The 14,769-nt window shown below is 49.2% G+C and overlaps 1 protein-coding gene across 1 annotated transcript in view; it reads left to right on the forward strand.

Moving 5' to 3' along the window:
• STPG2 (sperm tail PG-rich repeat containing 2) overlaps window positions 1-14,769 on the forward strand; it is a 759,671-nt gene that overhangs the window by 19,349 nt on the left and 725,553 nt on the right. The window contains exons 4-5 of the mRNA XM_075609709.1: window positions 503-661; window positions 3,085-3,249. Of these exons, the coding sequence (XP_075465824.1) occupies window positions 503-661; window positions 3,085-3,249 (324 nt within the window). The remainder of the gene's footprint in view (window positions 1-502; window positions 662-3,084; window positions 3,250-14,769) is intronic.

Here is a 14,769-nt window from a genome sequence, read left to right on the forward strand (position 1 = left end):
AAAAACATGTTTTAAGCCTTTATTTCATGGTAAAAACTGTAAGAAAAAAATGGGTATTTGTGTGATTTGTACCTATGCTGTAAATTAACTATATACAGCCATGGGATGTGCTGACACATTCTGAGCCATCAAGACACTTTCATTTTCATATTTTTTTAAGACAAAATTTTTTTCATGCACAGCAATCAATTTTTACATTTATTGTACATGCATTCTCTGCCGAAAACATTGGAAAACGTTTAGTATAGGCAGCTACAATCTTAGCAATTTTATTTGAAAGTGTACGTATATGACCATTACATTGAATATTATTTTTAATATTAACACTTTCAAGCTTGTTTGTCATAAAATGACCTGAAACCTCTGGGCGCCTCTGCGCAGCTATTACAGGTTTGATAGATTATTCTTTTATGCAATGTGTACGTAAGAATGATAAATGAGTTAATATTCTTTATTATAATTCAGAGTATTTCAGGGCTGCCATATATGATATTTTTTATAGGATAAAGTGAAAGGAGGACATACTATTCAGAACAAAGAAAAACGGTTCAGAGAATCTGTCTCAACTCTGCCAGGACCTGGGGCCTACAACCTGTCATTTGACATGGATTTGGATGGACTGACGAATATCAACAGCACCACTTCTCCTAAACCGCAAAAAGTAAATAGCATTTTTGTTGCTACTGTATGTGCTTGAAAGTAGGAAACATGGAATAGAAGGTGGAACATAGAGAGGTTGTCTACTTGACCCTAATATTGAGCTCCAGACTTGACCAGTATACTGATTATATCTCCTGTTCCAATACATTTTCATTGTGGGAGATGACAGTGAGCTCTATGGTTAGAGAGACAACGTGCATTAGAAGAGCAGGGGAGGCATGAAGGTGTACTGAGATTAAATAATATAGAGTCTAGATTTTGGCATTTTTTAGTTCATTTGCAAAGCGAAATTGCAGAAAAGAAAAGCAAAGTACCTTCTGCATAAATGTAGTAGGGTGGGCCTCCCTGCACTTCCCTCCCTGCACTCCCTATGAACCCCCACACCCCCTCCAGGAGTGTGTAGGCTAGGACAATTTAACCGTGGCCGTGTTTCACCGCTGGGATATTTAGCCGCTGCAGGTGTTGTATCCCCAAATTCCTTACCCTAAAAACCCTAAACGTAGCCCTTTACCCTAAAAACCTCAACCTCCTACCCTACAAAAACTTAACCCCTTACCCAGGGCCAACAACAAGTTTCCCGGGGCCCAAGACTAGAGTTTCCACCTGGGCCCCGTGTGACGGCGAGCTCCACCCCTCTATTTCTCTTATGCTCCACCCCCCTCTCTCTCTCTCAATTTATCTACCCCCTCACACCCCCTCTCTCCCTCCCCCATGTATTTCTCTTCCCCCCTTCCCTCCCTCTGTCTCGCTCCCCCCCCCTCTCTCTCTACCCTCTCTCTTTCCCCCCTCTGTTTCACTTTTCCCCCACTCTCACTACCCTTTCTCTCCCCTCCTCTCTATCACGCTACCCCCCTCTCACTCACTCCCTGCCCTTACCCTTAAAACCTTAACCCCTAATCCTAACGCTAATTGTACTAGACGCAAAACCTACCAACTGTCCCTTGGCAGCTGAATGGCGCGGTGAAAAGAACACATATAATAGTCCCTTTCTGCTCCCAGAATCCCCCTCTTTTTTCTCTCCCAAAATCTATGCAAAAAGTTATTGCTAGAACCATGTCAATGGGGCCTATGTACTAAGATCATATTGTCATATTAAGTGCATGTTTGGCAACAACTCACTAAATGCACTTCCTGACGGAATTTCTTTTGAAAAACTCATTAAAGACACTTCCTGACTTGGGATTTCTTGCTATTACTATTGAAAAACTCATTAAAGACACTTAATCTTCAGAACTTGTCACATCAAAATATCTTCCCTTTTAAATACAGAAAATTTTCCTGGCAAAAAGAACATTTAATCGCTTTTTCCTGAGTACTCAAAGAATGTAGTTAATGACTTTTACCTCTACAATTATATTTATAAAAAAATAAAAATATGTGCATCAACATTTTTTTTGTGCAAAAAAGTAGCACAAACATATAAAAATACGCCTTATATGACACATTGTTTGAAATGTTGACATAATGTGTCATGTTGAATGTAGGTGATTTGGCCACGTACCTCCCTTCCTGCTCCTGCACCACTCAAGGCTCACAGGCTTGTTGCCTACCAAATCCTCATGACGTCATGTGTATCTTTATCTCTTATTACTCATTCCGCATCCTTCCATCTTTTGCTACTTTTGTCCTTCTTCCATCACAGTTACTGCAAGCTGCAGCCACAGGTGAAGACATGCTGAGATAAATTGGAAGTTAGATCAGAAAACAAAGAGAGGCTAAATAGAGAGAGTAGGCAACCATAGGGAGATGGAAGATTTAAGTATCTCTATCTATGTTCAATATGTAATGTACAATATTTTGGTTATACAATAGACCTTTTACCGTGCTTATAGTGCCGGCGACGGCAACGCGAATTCACCCGAAAACAAACGCATTGCCGCTGCGTGCGCTTATAGTGCATGCGACAGCGACAAGTGACGGAGCGACGTCGCTGTCGCGAAGACCCGCCGCCGGCAAAATTTGATTTGTTCAAGGGCCGTCGCGTCACGTGACGGCCCTTGAACAAATCAAATAGCGGGAATCCCGCGATGCGGCCGACCGGCGAAAGATAACTTTCGCCGGTTGCGACGGGTGACGTCACCCATCGTATCGCCGTCGCCATCGGCGGCACTATAGGCAAAGCCTTACCTTTTATGTGCGTAGGCTATCCTTTAGGTAAATTTGGTTTAATTGGGAAGAGAGACAAAATAATTATGAAATACAAACGTGAAAAGGCATTAATAATTCTGTCAGTGTCCAACTAGCAGATGACATAATAATGGTACCAGTGATGTCACTGCTTGTCACAATGGAGTAGGTCTTGTGTCATTGCCTGGGATATCCCCTTGCTTAGAGGTCCAGATGTGCAGAGGCACACAGACAGATTGTGCATATCTTTATTTCTAGGAAGAAATAAAGGTTAAAAAGTTGTTATTGTTTGTACAGAGTACGCTCAGCCACGTAAAAAAGCAGCACAAGCCAGATGCTCCCTCCATTCCAGCCCGTGGGCAAGCCTATGGTTATGAAGAGACTGCGGACGGTTCTCTTGTTAAACAACGCCCACCTACGAGGGATAATAGCTTGGGTCCTGCCTACTATCAATCTATAAACGTGAGTTTAAATCTCTGTTATCTGAGCTTCAGGATTTTGTTTTCATGGACTGCAAGCATTGGAGGTTAAAAAGCCCAGTACTGTGTTGGATGCATTTATGAACAATATGCGTACTATAGTTATCACAATATAATACTTATAATTATGATTAACCTTAAAAGATAAGTAAATATAAAATATAAAAGCACAAGTACCTATACTGTACAATGTGTGTGTGTGTGTGTGTGTGTATGTATGTGTAGCCGGGGTCCCCTTGTTCACCCTTGGTATGGGGGAAAAGGGGGGTGCATAGAGAGAGTACTGCAGTAGGGAGGCTCCGCGTCATGCAAGACGCTCTGTTCTGATTGGCATCCGTAAGGTCTGACCTAGGCAGAGGTTGCGCTTGCGCAGACTTGTTTTGCCAAGCCCGCGAAGGAGGAGGGTTCTAATTGGAGGGAGGTAGCGAGGCACTTGTCCCAGTAGCACCCGCGAGACCCCGTGATAGGATTGAGCCAATGGGTTGAGTTCTGGAGGAGAAAAGGGAGGTGGTTGCGCGCATGTTGTGTCAGAGCTGGGAGGAGAGGAGACGGAGCTTCGGTGCAGGGGAGGTTTACCGCCCCTGCGTAGGCCGCATGCCCCAGGCCCAGTTAGGCCCTGAGTCCTCGTAGAGACAAGTCGAGCTAGGGACTGCCATAGCGAGGTTCCAGATTCCCCGTTAGCACCATATGATCGGAGCTGGACTGTTCTAATTGGCGGAAGGTCTGGGCTCAGACCCCGCTAAGCTACCACAAGTGTCTGGGTGGGATCGCCCTGGATACCCACGTGGGTGTGCGGACGACATCTACTTCGTACGAAGCCTTTGTGAAGATTGTAGCGGTACCGGGTATCGGAATACCCGGCAGGTATTCCTACAAGTGCACCAACGGTACCCTCAATTTCATTCGGGACACAGTGGCTGCGCAGTCACACTCATATATACACATACATTTGACTCACTGTAGGGTGGGAGGACTTATCCCTTGGGGATTGGACACGGGGTGGGATCACCCGGTGGAGGGATACGGGAGGGTTGGCGTCCGCCGTGACGCGAGTAGAGTGTCTCCGCTAGGGAGGGCCGTTGATCTGTGTATGTATACGAATATTCCTGCAAGTAAAGTCGATTGGTTAAGTTATTCTGCCGTGTGTTGGTGTTTACCGTGTATACGTCCTGCGAAGACCCACTCCCCCTTTGGTGGGAGCTGTCGCAGGTGGAGGCGCTGCACCCCTTATAATCATTATGCGCGTACCCCAGGCTCTCCGTGGCAGAGACTCAGGCCCTGCGAGCCTACAGGTGATACAGCATATCGTAGCGGCCTGCGTTCCATAGGAAGCAGGGCTACATTTGGAGGCGCTGCTGAGATTCTTAGACCTGGGGTGCCCCTTCGAGTCTAAATTGTGCCGCCATGGCCCTGCCTACCCGGCAAGAGATACGCGACTGGGCGCGTCACATGCGCACGCCTGCCCGTCGTGCCGTAGCAGTGACCAGAGTACCCATGGCCTTACCCCTAGAGACTTTGGAAACGGCCTTACGACAACTCCCGGGTTTTGCCAAAGCCCGCCTAATAGATGTACGCATAGACCAAGACCCAAAATGGAACACCTTGCTTGTGGACTGTCGGCGAGACCTGGTAGTATTCGAGCCCGACGTTCCCCAATATTTACCGCTACCCGATGCACCGCCTGGTGGCAGCCCCTTTGTATACCCTCGTCGAGACCTCCCCGTAAGAGAGCTAGATGAGGACGACCCTACTCTTCCCTTCTCTCACTACCCCGAGAGCGAGGCGGCTAGTTGGCGGTCAGAATCCAGTTCCCCCGGATCGAGAGCCTCTGCCGAAGCAGGGGTGCGCAGTGATATGCTGCAGAAACTCAATGACAAGATACTGCACCGACACACTTTATTCGAGCAAATACCCGGTATGTACCTGGCAGATACCTGGAATGCGCCGCTCCTCACCTCTGACAAGCCCCGTTGCATTTGCATTCCCAGCCTGGGTTCATGCCTGGCTGATGGGCGGCTGATCTGTTAAATGATAATGATTAGGATATAATAGGCTGCAATGCTTCGCGTGTCTACCAGATGGCATAAATTCATGATTTGTAATGCAGTATATATATATATACTGTGCAGTATTGCAGCCAGCGGGAATAAAATGCTTCAATCCCTGCTTGGAAAATAACTCAATGTACTCGGGCAGAAAACAGTCACAAACCTCAATACACCCGGGTATACCCGAATTCGTGGGACTAGCCGAGCTCGAATAAAGTGTGTCGCCAGTGTAGACCAGTTAACTACTCCCACCAGTTTACCGCCACTAGTGGAAGCCCTTACCTTAGCCACCCATGCCCAAAGCTACCGGAAGTTAAAGGCTTTCTCGGGGACACTCCCTGTGCCTACCGGGGAGCATGGGATAGAGACATGGAAGGAACACACACGGGGATTAATGGACAAATGGTCGTGCACTGACGTGGTGAAACGGCAACGGCTCATGGAATGCCTGCGCCCCCCAGCGTCTACCCTGATCAGTATTCATCGAGAACAATGCCCCGAATTAACCTCTCGCATGATGATCGAGTTCCTAGTGGAAGCTTATAGTGCCAAAGAGGATGATGGCGCCCTGTGGGCCAAATACTACGCCATAAATCAAAAGGAGGGGGAAGATCTGTCTGCTTATATATACCGAGTACAAATCTCGCTCGGACCGTTGCTGCATCATAAATATGTGACGCCTTCTCAGATGGATGAATATCTTTGTAAACAATATCTCCGGGGGTCCAGCCCTACTCACCCTATCGCTAGCATGATTCGTGACCATCTCACGCGGGGACCCCCCCTTCGTTCATCCAACTCCTGCAGCAGGTCAAAGAGCACGAGACCCATCTGATGTTGCACTCCCCTCAGAAGGCAAAGACCAGCAGTAGCAATAAAACCAAAGGGAGCGCTGAAAAGAAGGAGGAGCCCCCGGATAAACCCGCCCCCGACAAGCCAAAGTACGCTGGACGGTCCTCACCCCCGTACGACCGCCGTGCTACCACTAGGGATATCTCCTGCTACAAATGTGGAAAGAAGGGACACATATCGTATGACTGCCGGATGGGCGAATCTCGGCACCGAAGCCCCTCCCCAAAGAAGTTCGCTCCCCTGGCTATGGTTTGCGGGGTGTATGTGGCCGATTCCGACACGCCCGGGACCTTTCCCAGTGGAGAAGATACGGCGGAGGATAGTAACCGTGTGGGACAGGTGGCGTTGATCCAGGTACTAGTGGACAGAATCTACTCCTCTGGGTCCCAAGTCACCATCATATATCGGGGGTTCTACGATCGTCATCTCCAAAAGCGGCCTCTGAGACCAGCCGAACATATCAAGGTGCGCGGTCTAAGTAATGACGACTACCCCATCGATGGCCTGGTGACCGTGGACCTAGAAATACAACAGCTCAACACGGGAAAATCTCACCCCATGAAGGTGGACGCCTTGGTGTGTCCGGAACCCAAAGACACGCCCAAGTACCCAATCATCCTCGGTACGAATGCTGATATTGTGCAGGCCGTCATCTGGGCCTACTTACACGAAGCTAACGAGCTCCCCATGTCCAGCCTGCAGTTACAGCTGATACAAGCCGATCCAGCTCCTCCCAAAACCCCCTCGGAAGAATACGGGCTGTTATTCTGCGGACGGGGCGGATTAACCCAACTTTTTCCAGGCGAAACTCAGAGAGTCCCCGCTTGGTGTGCCTACGCTGATTGACTAGATGAAGAGCACCAGTTCTCTCTAGAGAGCACCCCCGAAGAGGATGTACGCAGGGGATATCGCCTTGTACCCGAATTCCGAAGTTGGCCTACCGCCATCCCCCGTCGAATTTTTGTAATGGTACAGAATCTGTCGCCATTCCCCATGGCCATCGATGTGGGTCAACGGATTGGGAGGATATAGCCTGTCAGCTCCGTGGAGGGAGCCGTGCAATTGAATACGACCAGAGTGGAAGATCCCGGGACACCCCTGGATTTTGAGTTTGGCTCCTCCGAACTGCCGGAAGCCTGGAAGGAGCGATTACGAATGCAACTGGAGAAAAGACGAGCCGTGTTCTCTACCAGCGAGATGGATGGGGGGTGTAGTTGCAATGCCCAACACACCAAACGGATGACGGATGAGAAACCTTTCCGGGAACGTTCCCGTCGGCTCGCTCCCAGGGACGTAGAGGATGTGAGGGCGGCTATCAAAGAAATGGAATCAGCCGGGATTGTCATGGAGTCACGAAGACCTTACGCCTCCCCCATAGTAGTCGTGAGGAAGAAGAATGAGACCGTGAGACTATGTGTAGATTACTGGATGCTGAACAATCGGACGGTACCGGACCAGTATAACCTTCCCCGAATAGAAGAAATCCTAGATACTTTACAGGGGAGTCAGTGGTTCAGTGTACTAGATCTTCGGTCCGGATACTACCAAGTCCCCATGATCCCTAAGGATCAAGAGAAGACAGCCTTCGTCTGCCCCCTAGGGTTTTACCAATTCACCCGTATGCCCCAAGGCATATGTGGGGACCCTGACACCTTCCAGCGGCTAATGGAGAAGACTCTAGGGGACTTGAACCCCCGAGAATGCCTGGTGTATTTAGATGACATCATCGTCTTCGGGAAAACCCTAGGAGAACACGAGTCTCGGCTCTTGAAAGTGCTGGATAGACTACATCAGGAAGGCCTCAAACTCTCCCTAGATAAATGCCGGTTCTGCCAAACCTCCGTAACGTACGTAGGACACATCGTGTCCGGTGTGGGAATTGCCACTGACCCCGCCAAACTAGAAGCTGTCGTCAACTGGCCCCGCCCTGAGAATGTGGGGGTGTTGCGCTCGTTTTTGGGGGTTTGCGGCTACTATCGCAGATTTGTGGAGGGGTACTCCAGTAGAGCCAAAGCCCTCAACAGCCTACTAAAAATGTATCCAGTGGACGCGGGCCAAAAGGCCAACCCTGCTAGGCAGCCTTTCGGGGACAAATGGACGCCTGAGGGCGAACAAGCCTTTAAGGATTTAAAACAGAGCCTGACGGTGGCTCCAGTACTGGCCTACGCCAATCCCGAACAGCCCTACATACTACATGTGGATGCTAGTCTGAGTGGCCTAGGGGCCGTGTTACATCAAAAATACCCCGAGGGGTTACGACCCATTGAATACATCAGCCGCAGTCTCACTGCCAGTGAGCAAAATTATCCGGTGCACAAACTCGAGTTCCTGGCCCTTAAGTGGGCCATTGTAGACAAACTTCGGGACTATCTGTACGGGGTGTCGTTCGAGGTACGGGCCGACAATAATCCGCTCACCTACATCATGACCTCCGCCAAACTCGACGCGGCTGGGCATCGCTGGCTAGCTGCTCTCTTTAATTACAATTTCACCCTGAAATACAAACCAGGCCCCTTGAACATTGGAGCAGACGCCCTGTCTAGGCGACCGGGGTTGGATACTACCCCTGACGAAGATCAGTGGGAAGAAATCCCAGGGCCAGGGATAAGAGCTCTCTGTGGCACCGCCGCCATCATAAATGACCAAGTAGCCTTCTCGGAACTAAGAGTAGCCGACTGCCTAGGGTGTGCCTCCAACGCTATACCCGAAGCCTATCGTGATCCTAGTGGGATGCATGTTACTCCCGACAAGATTATCGCTTGGAAGGATATGGTACGATATCAAGAACAAGACCCGGTCTCAGGGGCCATTCGTTATGCCATCCGACACAATCGCAGGGCTCTCCTTCGCCAGACTCCGGGGGATGTGGGAGGTATACTGATGCGGGAAGCGGACAAATTCGAGATACACGAAAATCTATTATATCGAGTTGTGGAGTATCATAATCACCCGAATCGACGACAACTAGTGTTGCCAAAACGATTATTGAAAGCTCTCCATGACGAACATGGTCACTTGGGGGTAGACAAAACTTTTGGACTTGTGAGAGATAGATTTTTCTGGCCCAAAATGCGAGAAGCCGTGGAGCATCACTGTCTTAGGTGTGTGCGGTGCATTCAGCGCAAGACGTTGCCCACTAGAGCTGCCCCAATGGGCCACCTGAAAAGTACGGGCCCCATGTACTTAGTCTGTATGGACTTCTTGTGCATCGAACCCGATAATCATGGCATAGGAACGTGCTGGTCATCACCGATCATTACACCCGCTACGGTCAGGCCTTCTCGACCAAAGACCAGAAAGCCATTACGGTGGCTAAGGTACTCTGGGAAAAGTACTTCATGCACTATGGGCTCCCTCAGTGCCTACACTCTGACCAAGGACAGGATTTCGAAACAGATTAATAAAAGAATTGCTGAACCTCCTCCACATCAAAAAGTCCCGTACTATGCCTTACCACCCTGAAGGGGATGCATTGCCTGAACAGTTCAATCGCACTCTACTAGACATGTTGGGCACGTTGACCGGAGTGGAAAAGACTAACTGGAGTCGTCATGTGGAGGCCCTAGTCCATGCTTACAATTGTATCCGACACGACTCTACTGGGTTCTCGCCATATTTCCTCATGTTCGGCCGTGAAGCCAGATTACCTGTGGACATCCAGTTGAGAGTCTCCACGGATGGGGTACCCAATACTACCCACTTCCGCTATGTACAGAGATTACAAGAGAACCTACAGTGGGCCTATGTACAAGCAGAGAAATCCGCTGAAAAATTGAATGCCGGGAATAAAAGGCGGTATGATCATAAGGTGAAACACAGAGACATTAAACCTGGTGATGCTGTACTTCTCCGTAACCTGGGAGTACCAGGGAAGCATAAATTGTCCGACAGATGGCGGGAGGGGGTGTACGAGGTGGCCTCTCAATTGCCCGGTCTTCCGGTCTACCGTATCAAAGACTCGGAGGGCCGGGTGTAGACTTGGCATCGAAATCATCTGCTCCCTATTCCCCAAATAGAGGAAGGAGATTTAGAGTGGCCTGCATGAACCCTAGATGGAGAAATGTCGTCAGAAGAAGGGTCCGAGGACATTGATATTCTGGAAGATTCACAAGAGGGAACCTCTCAAAGGGGCCCTCCGCAGAGAGCATCTCCCGGTGGAGCTTCGGGTAAAGAGCTCCGGGAGCGACCACCCCAGGAGGTGGCTCCAGAAAATTCAGAGTTAGACCCACGAAGCCCATGCTTCATCCCTAGCCAAGACCAGTCCGAAAACATAAGCCCCTCAAGGGAAGAACTTAGCGCATCCGACACCGATAGTCACTCTCCCACGGGAGTGACCGAACCGCTGTTAAGAAGGAGTCAGAGAAATGGGCAACCTCCAATGAGGATGGCCTACGATCAGTTTGGGGCACCCCATTATGAGGCTCAGCAGTGGGCTCGCAATCGAGTTCAATCTGTTATTGTGATGTTCAGTGAGATGTGCAAGCTGATTTAGAGAAAACGTTTAGCTCTTTTTCATTATATAATGTTGTGCTTGTTTAACGTTGTCCAAGCGGGGGCGTTGGAATCCACAGGGGGGAGGATGTAGCCGGGTCCCCTTGTTCACCCTTGGTATGGGGGAAAAGGGGGGTGCATAGAGAGAGTACTCCAGTAGGGAGGCTCCGTGTCATGCAAGACGCCCTGTTCTGATTGGCATCCGTAAGGTCTGACCTAGGCAGAGGTTGCGCTTGCGCAAACTTGTTTTGCCAAGCCCGCGAAGGAGGAGAGTTCTAATTGGAGGGGGGTAGTGAGGCACTTGTCCCAGTAGCACCCGCAAGACCCCGTGATAGGATTGAGCCAATGGGTTGAGTTCTGGAGGAGAAAAGGGAGGTGGTTGCGCGCACGTTGTGTCAGAGCTGGGAGGAGAGGAGACGGAGCTTCGGTGCAGGGGAGGTTTACCGCCCCTGCATAGGCCGCATGCCCCAGGCCCAGTTAGGCCCTGAGTCCCCGTAGAGACAAGCCGAGCTAGGGACTGCCATAGCGAGGTTCCAGATTCCCCGTTAGTACCATACGATCGGAGCTGGACTGTTCTAATTGGCGGGAGGTCTGGGCTCAGACCCCGCTAAGCTACCACGAGTGTCTGGGTGGGATCGCCCTGGATACCCACGTGGGTGTGCGGACGACATCTACTTCGTACGGAGCCTTTGTGAAGATCGTAGCGGTACCGGGTATCGGAATACCCGGCAAGTATTTCTACAAGTGCACCAACGGTACACTCAATTTCATTCGGGACACAGTGGCTGCGCAGTCACACTCATATATACACATACATTTGACTCACTGTAGGGTGGGAGGACTTATCCCTTGGGGATTGGACACGGGGTGGGATCACCCGGTGAAGGGATACGGGAGGGTTGGCGTCCGCCGTGACGCGAGTAGAGTGTCTCCGCTAGGGAGGGCCGTTGATCTGTGTATGTATACGAATATTCCTGCAAGTAAAGTCGATTGGTTAAGTTATTCTGCCGTGTGTTGGTGTTTACCGTGTATACGTCCTGCGAAGACCCACTCCCCCTTTGGTGGGAGCTGTCGCAGGTGGAGGTGCTGCACCCCTTATAATCATTACGCGCGTACCCCAGGCTCTCCATGGCAGAGACTCAGGCCCTGCGAGCCTACAGGTGATACAGCATATCGTAGCGGCCTGCGTTCCATAGGAAGCAGGGCTACATATGTATATGTGTATATATATACACACACCATGATACAGGGCAGGGTCTGTTTGTCTTTGTCTGTCTCTTGGGTGAGACAGTTCCATATGTTATTGTAAGTTCACCCATTACAATAAATACTTTTTGATAATTTACTATAATACTGTTGAGGTATGTCCATAAGAGCTAAAAACAAAAAAAAAGAAAGATTAACGTACATCTATAATCACAACATTTAATCATTATTAACCCTTCATTACCTATGTAATGCTGCATAAAAGCCTGCAAATCCTTAACCATATCTCATATTTCATTTAAAAAGGTAACGCCAAATCAGTCAAGTCTTAACTTATAATGTAATTTTTTTTACAATGTCCTCTAAGCTGAATTCTTCCTGCCTCTTTCTCATTTTAATGGCAAGGTATGAAGCTTAAACTTTCATACCTGGCCATTAACCAGATCACCAGGGAGTAGGTGGGTGGTTAGCTAAACTATTAGAAGGTGGTCACCATCCTTCCAAAAATACTAATCCAATTCCAGTACAAATACAACTTGTTTTTATAATTTACTGGAGAAATTCAGCTCAGATGACGTGGTAAAAATAATTAAATTAATATTTAGGACTTGCCTGATCCAGGTTACCTTGGCATGGTGGGCTGGCCTATTATACTTTAATCAGAATAAGCAGGGCTTGACAAATACACTCACCTGGGGCGTGTGCATTTTGGCCGCAGGAGAGCCGTCATGGCCGCCTAAGCAACACACGAGGAACACGCTTTTTAAAAAACTTTTCTCCTGCAATTCGAATCGTCCCTGCCTAAAAGTTCAAATCCTCACCCCCTGATTGGTTGAGGTACTCAAATTCCACCCCCTCTCCCTCCTCCCCGTACATGTTGAACCTGCGGTTCGGCAGGGAAGGAGGGAGAGAAAAGAACTTGGCCACATGGTGTTAGCCGGGGATCCTAAAGTACCGGGGGTGAATCTTTCCAACTGCCCAACCTGATACTGCCATGGAGACTTTGTGTGAATTGCAACACCTCCCAGATGAGGAGCAGGTTTGCTTGGAGCTGAAACAGAGCGTGAGAACTTGTTTTGTTTTCAGGAAGGGGACCGCTTCTTGAACTGACAGTAACGTAATGTATATTGCTGTGTTTGTTCTCAGTATTTGCTTGTAAGATACATGCCTAATAATGGATTTGCTGAAGGAATACCTAAGAGTTGGGGGGGGGGGGAGTGTTACACCATATTGGGGGGGGGGGGAGTGTTACACCATATAGGGTAGAGGGGTGGCCTTGTTCATATTTTGAGATTATTGGGGTTGGTAAATAGTGGATACACGGATACGGAAAGCAACAATAAAGGGGGGTTTAGGGGAGGAAACTCTTATGGCCTTGTCAGCGCTGATGGTAGGAACAAAAGTTGAAAGCAGACTAAGCGTAAGCAAACAAGGGATACTGTAGATTAAAGGACCAAAAGTATATAAGGCTTTAAACTAAAGAGATGAATAACGCAAACATTTGTTGGGGGTACAAACGTTCTATACTGTAGCAGTGATGTTCCACCCCTGATGGGTTCCGCGGCTGCCAGAAGGAGAGAGCTGGGATAACACTCCCAGCTGTCCCAGGCCCAGAGGTACCCCCACATAGCAGCGAGCCGGCAGCAGCCAGCAGAGATCACTGCTCTTCCACTCCCTGCTTCTGCCGTCACCTTCCCGCTGACAGGAGAGAGAGGAAACATCAGCGTTAGAGCCGGCTCCCTTATAGAGACAGTGTATGTCTGTGTGGGGGGAGGGGGCAAGAGTGTGTGTGTTGGGGGGAGTGGGAGAGAGTGTGTGTGTGTGTGTCTCTGAATGTGTGTGTGTGGGGGGGGGAGAGAGAGTGTGTGTGTTGGGGGGAGTGGGAGAGTGTGTGTGTGTCTCTGAATGTGTGTGTGGGGGGGGGGGGGGGGAGAGTGTGTCTGCGTGTGGGGGAGGGGGAAAGAGTGTGTGTGGGGGGAGAGAGTGTGTGTGTCTGTGTGGAGGGAAGGGGGAGAGTGTCTGTGTGGGGGAGGGGGAAAGAGTGTGTGTCTGTGTGTGGGGGAGGGGGAGAGAGTGTCTGTATGGGAGAGGGGGTGTGTGTGTGTATAGAAGAGGGGGGAAGAGTGAGTGTGAGGGAGAAGGTGTTTTAAGTGGAGAGACGGGGGTGTGAGATATGGGGGTGGTTGAGAGACTGGGGCAGGGTTTGGGGTTCCACAGAATTTCACAATCGAATTTTGGGGTTCCCCAATCAAAAAAAGGTTGAAAACCATTGCTCTATAGGTTTAACCCACATACCCCTAGTACCAGATTGTATTAACTCTTCACTGCCAGGTAGGACAGGGTGCTGTGATGGAGCTTCCAAACTGATAAATTAAGTCCCAGAGGGGGGGGGGGGGGGAGGAACAGCCATCTCTGAACAGGAAAACCCAGTTTTCCCACCTCCTCCATAATTAGGTTGCTTTCACAAGAACTGTGCTGTAAATGCTGCCTGAGCCATACACAAATCCTACAGCATTACTACAGTCAGCTGCCCACTCCTCTGTACATCTTCCAATAATGACAATCAGGGAATCCACAAGATACGTTGGGGCAGAGAGACGCCTACCTGCGCTTTCTGCCTAAACCCGCCCTACTGTGTATATATCCCCCCTACGGTGTATATATATCCCTTATGGTGTATATCCGGACGTTCCTCCTTCTCCTTCCGTGCACCCCAAAACTGGAACAACCTACCAGAGACTCTCATATCCACCACCAGCTTAAGTTCTTTCAAATCTAAGGCTGTCTCACACTTTAATCTGGTCTGTAACTGTTTCATACGCTCATAATATATATTTTCTTTAACTGTGCATGCAATGTCTTGTATATAAATGTATACCTTGTTCATTTATGTAACTGTATTTGTA

Source organism: Ascaphus truei, chromosome 1 (genome assembly GCF_040206685.1).
Source record: "Ascaphus truei isolate aAscTru1 chromosome 1, aAscTru1.hap1, whole genome shotgun sequence".
In the NCBI taxonomy this organism is placed as follows: domain Eukaryota; kingdom Metazoa; phylum Chordata; class Amphibia; order Anura; family Ascaphidae; genus Ascaphus; species Ascaphus truei.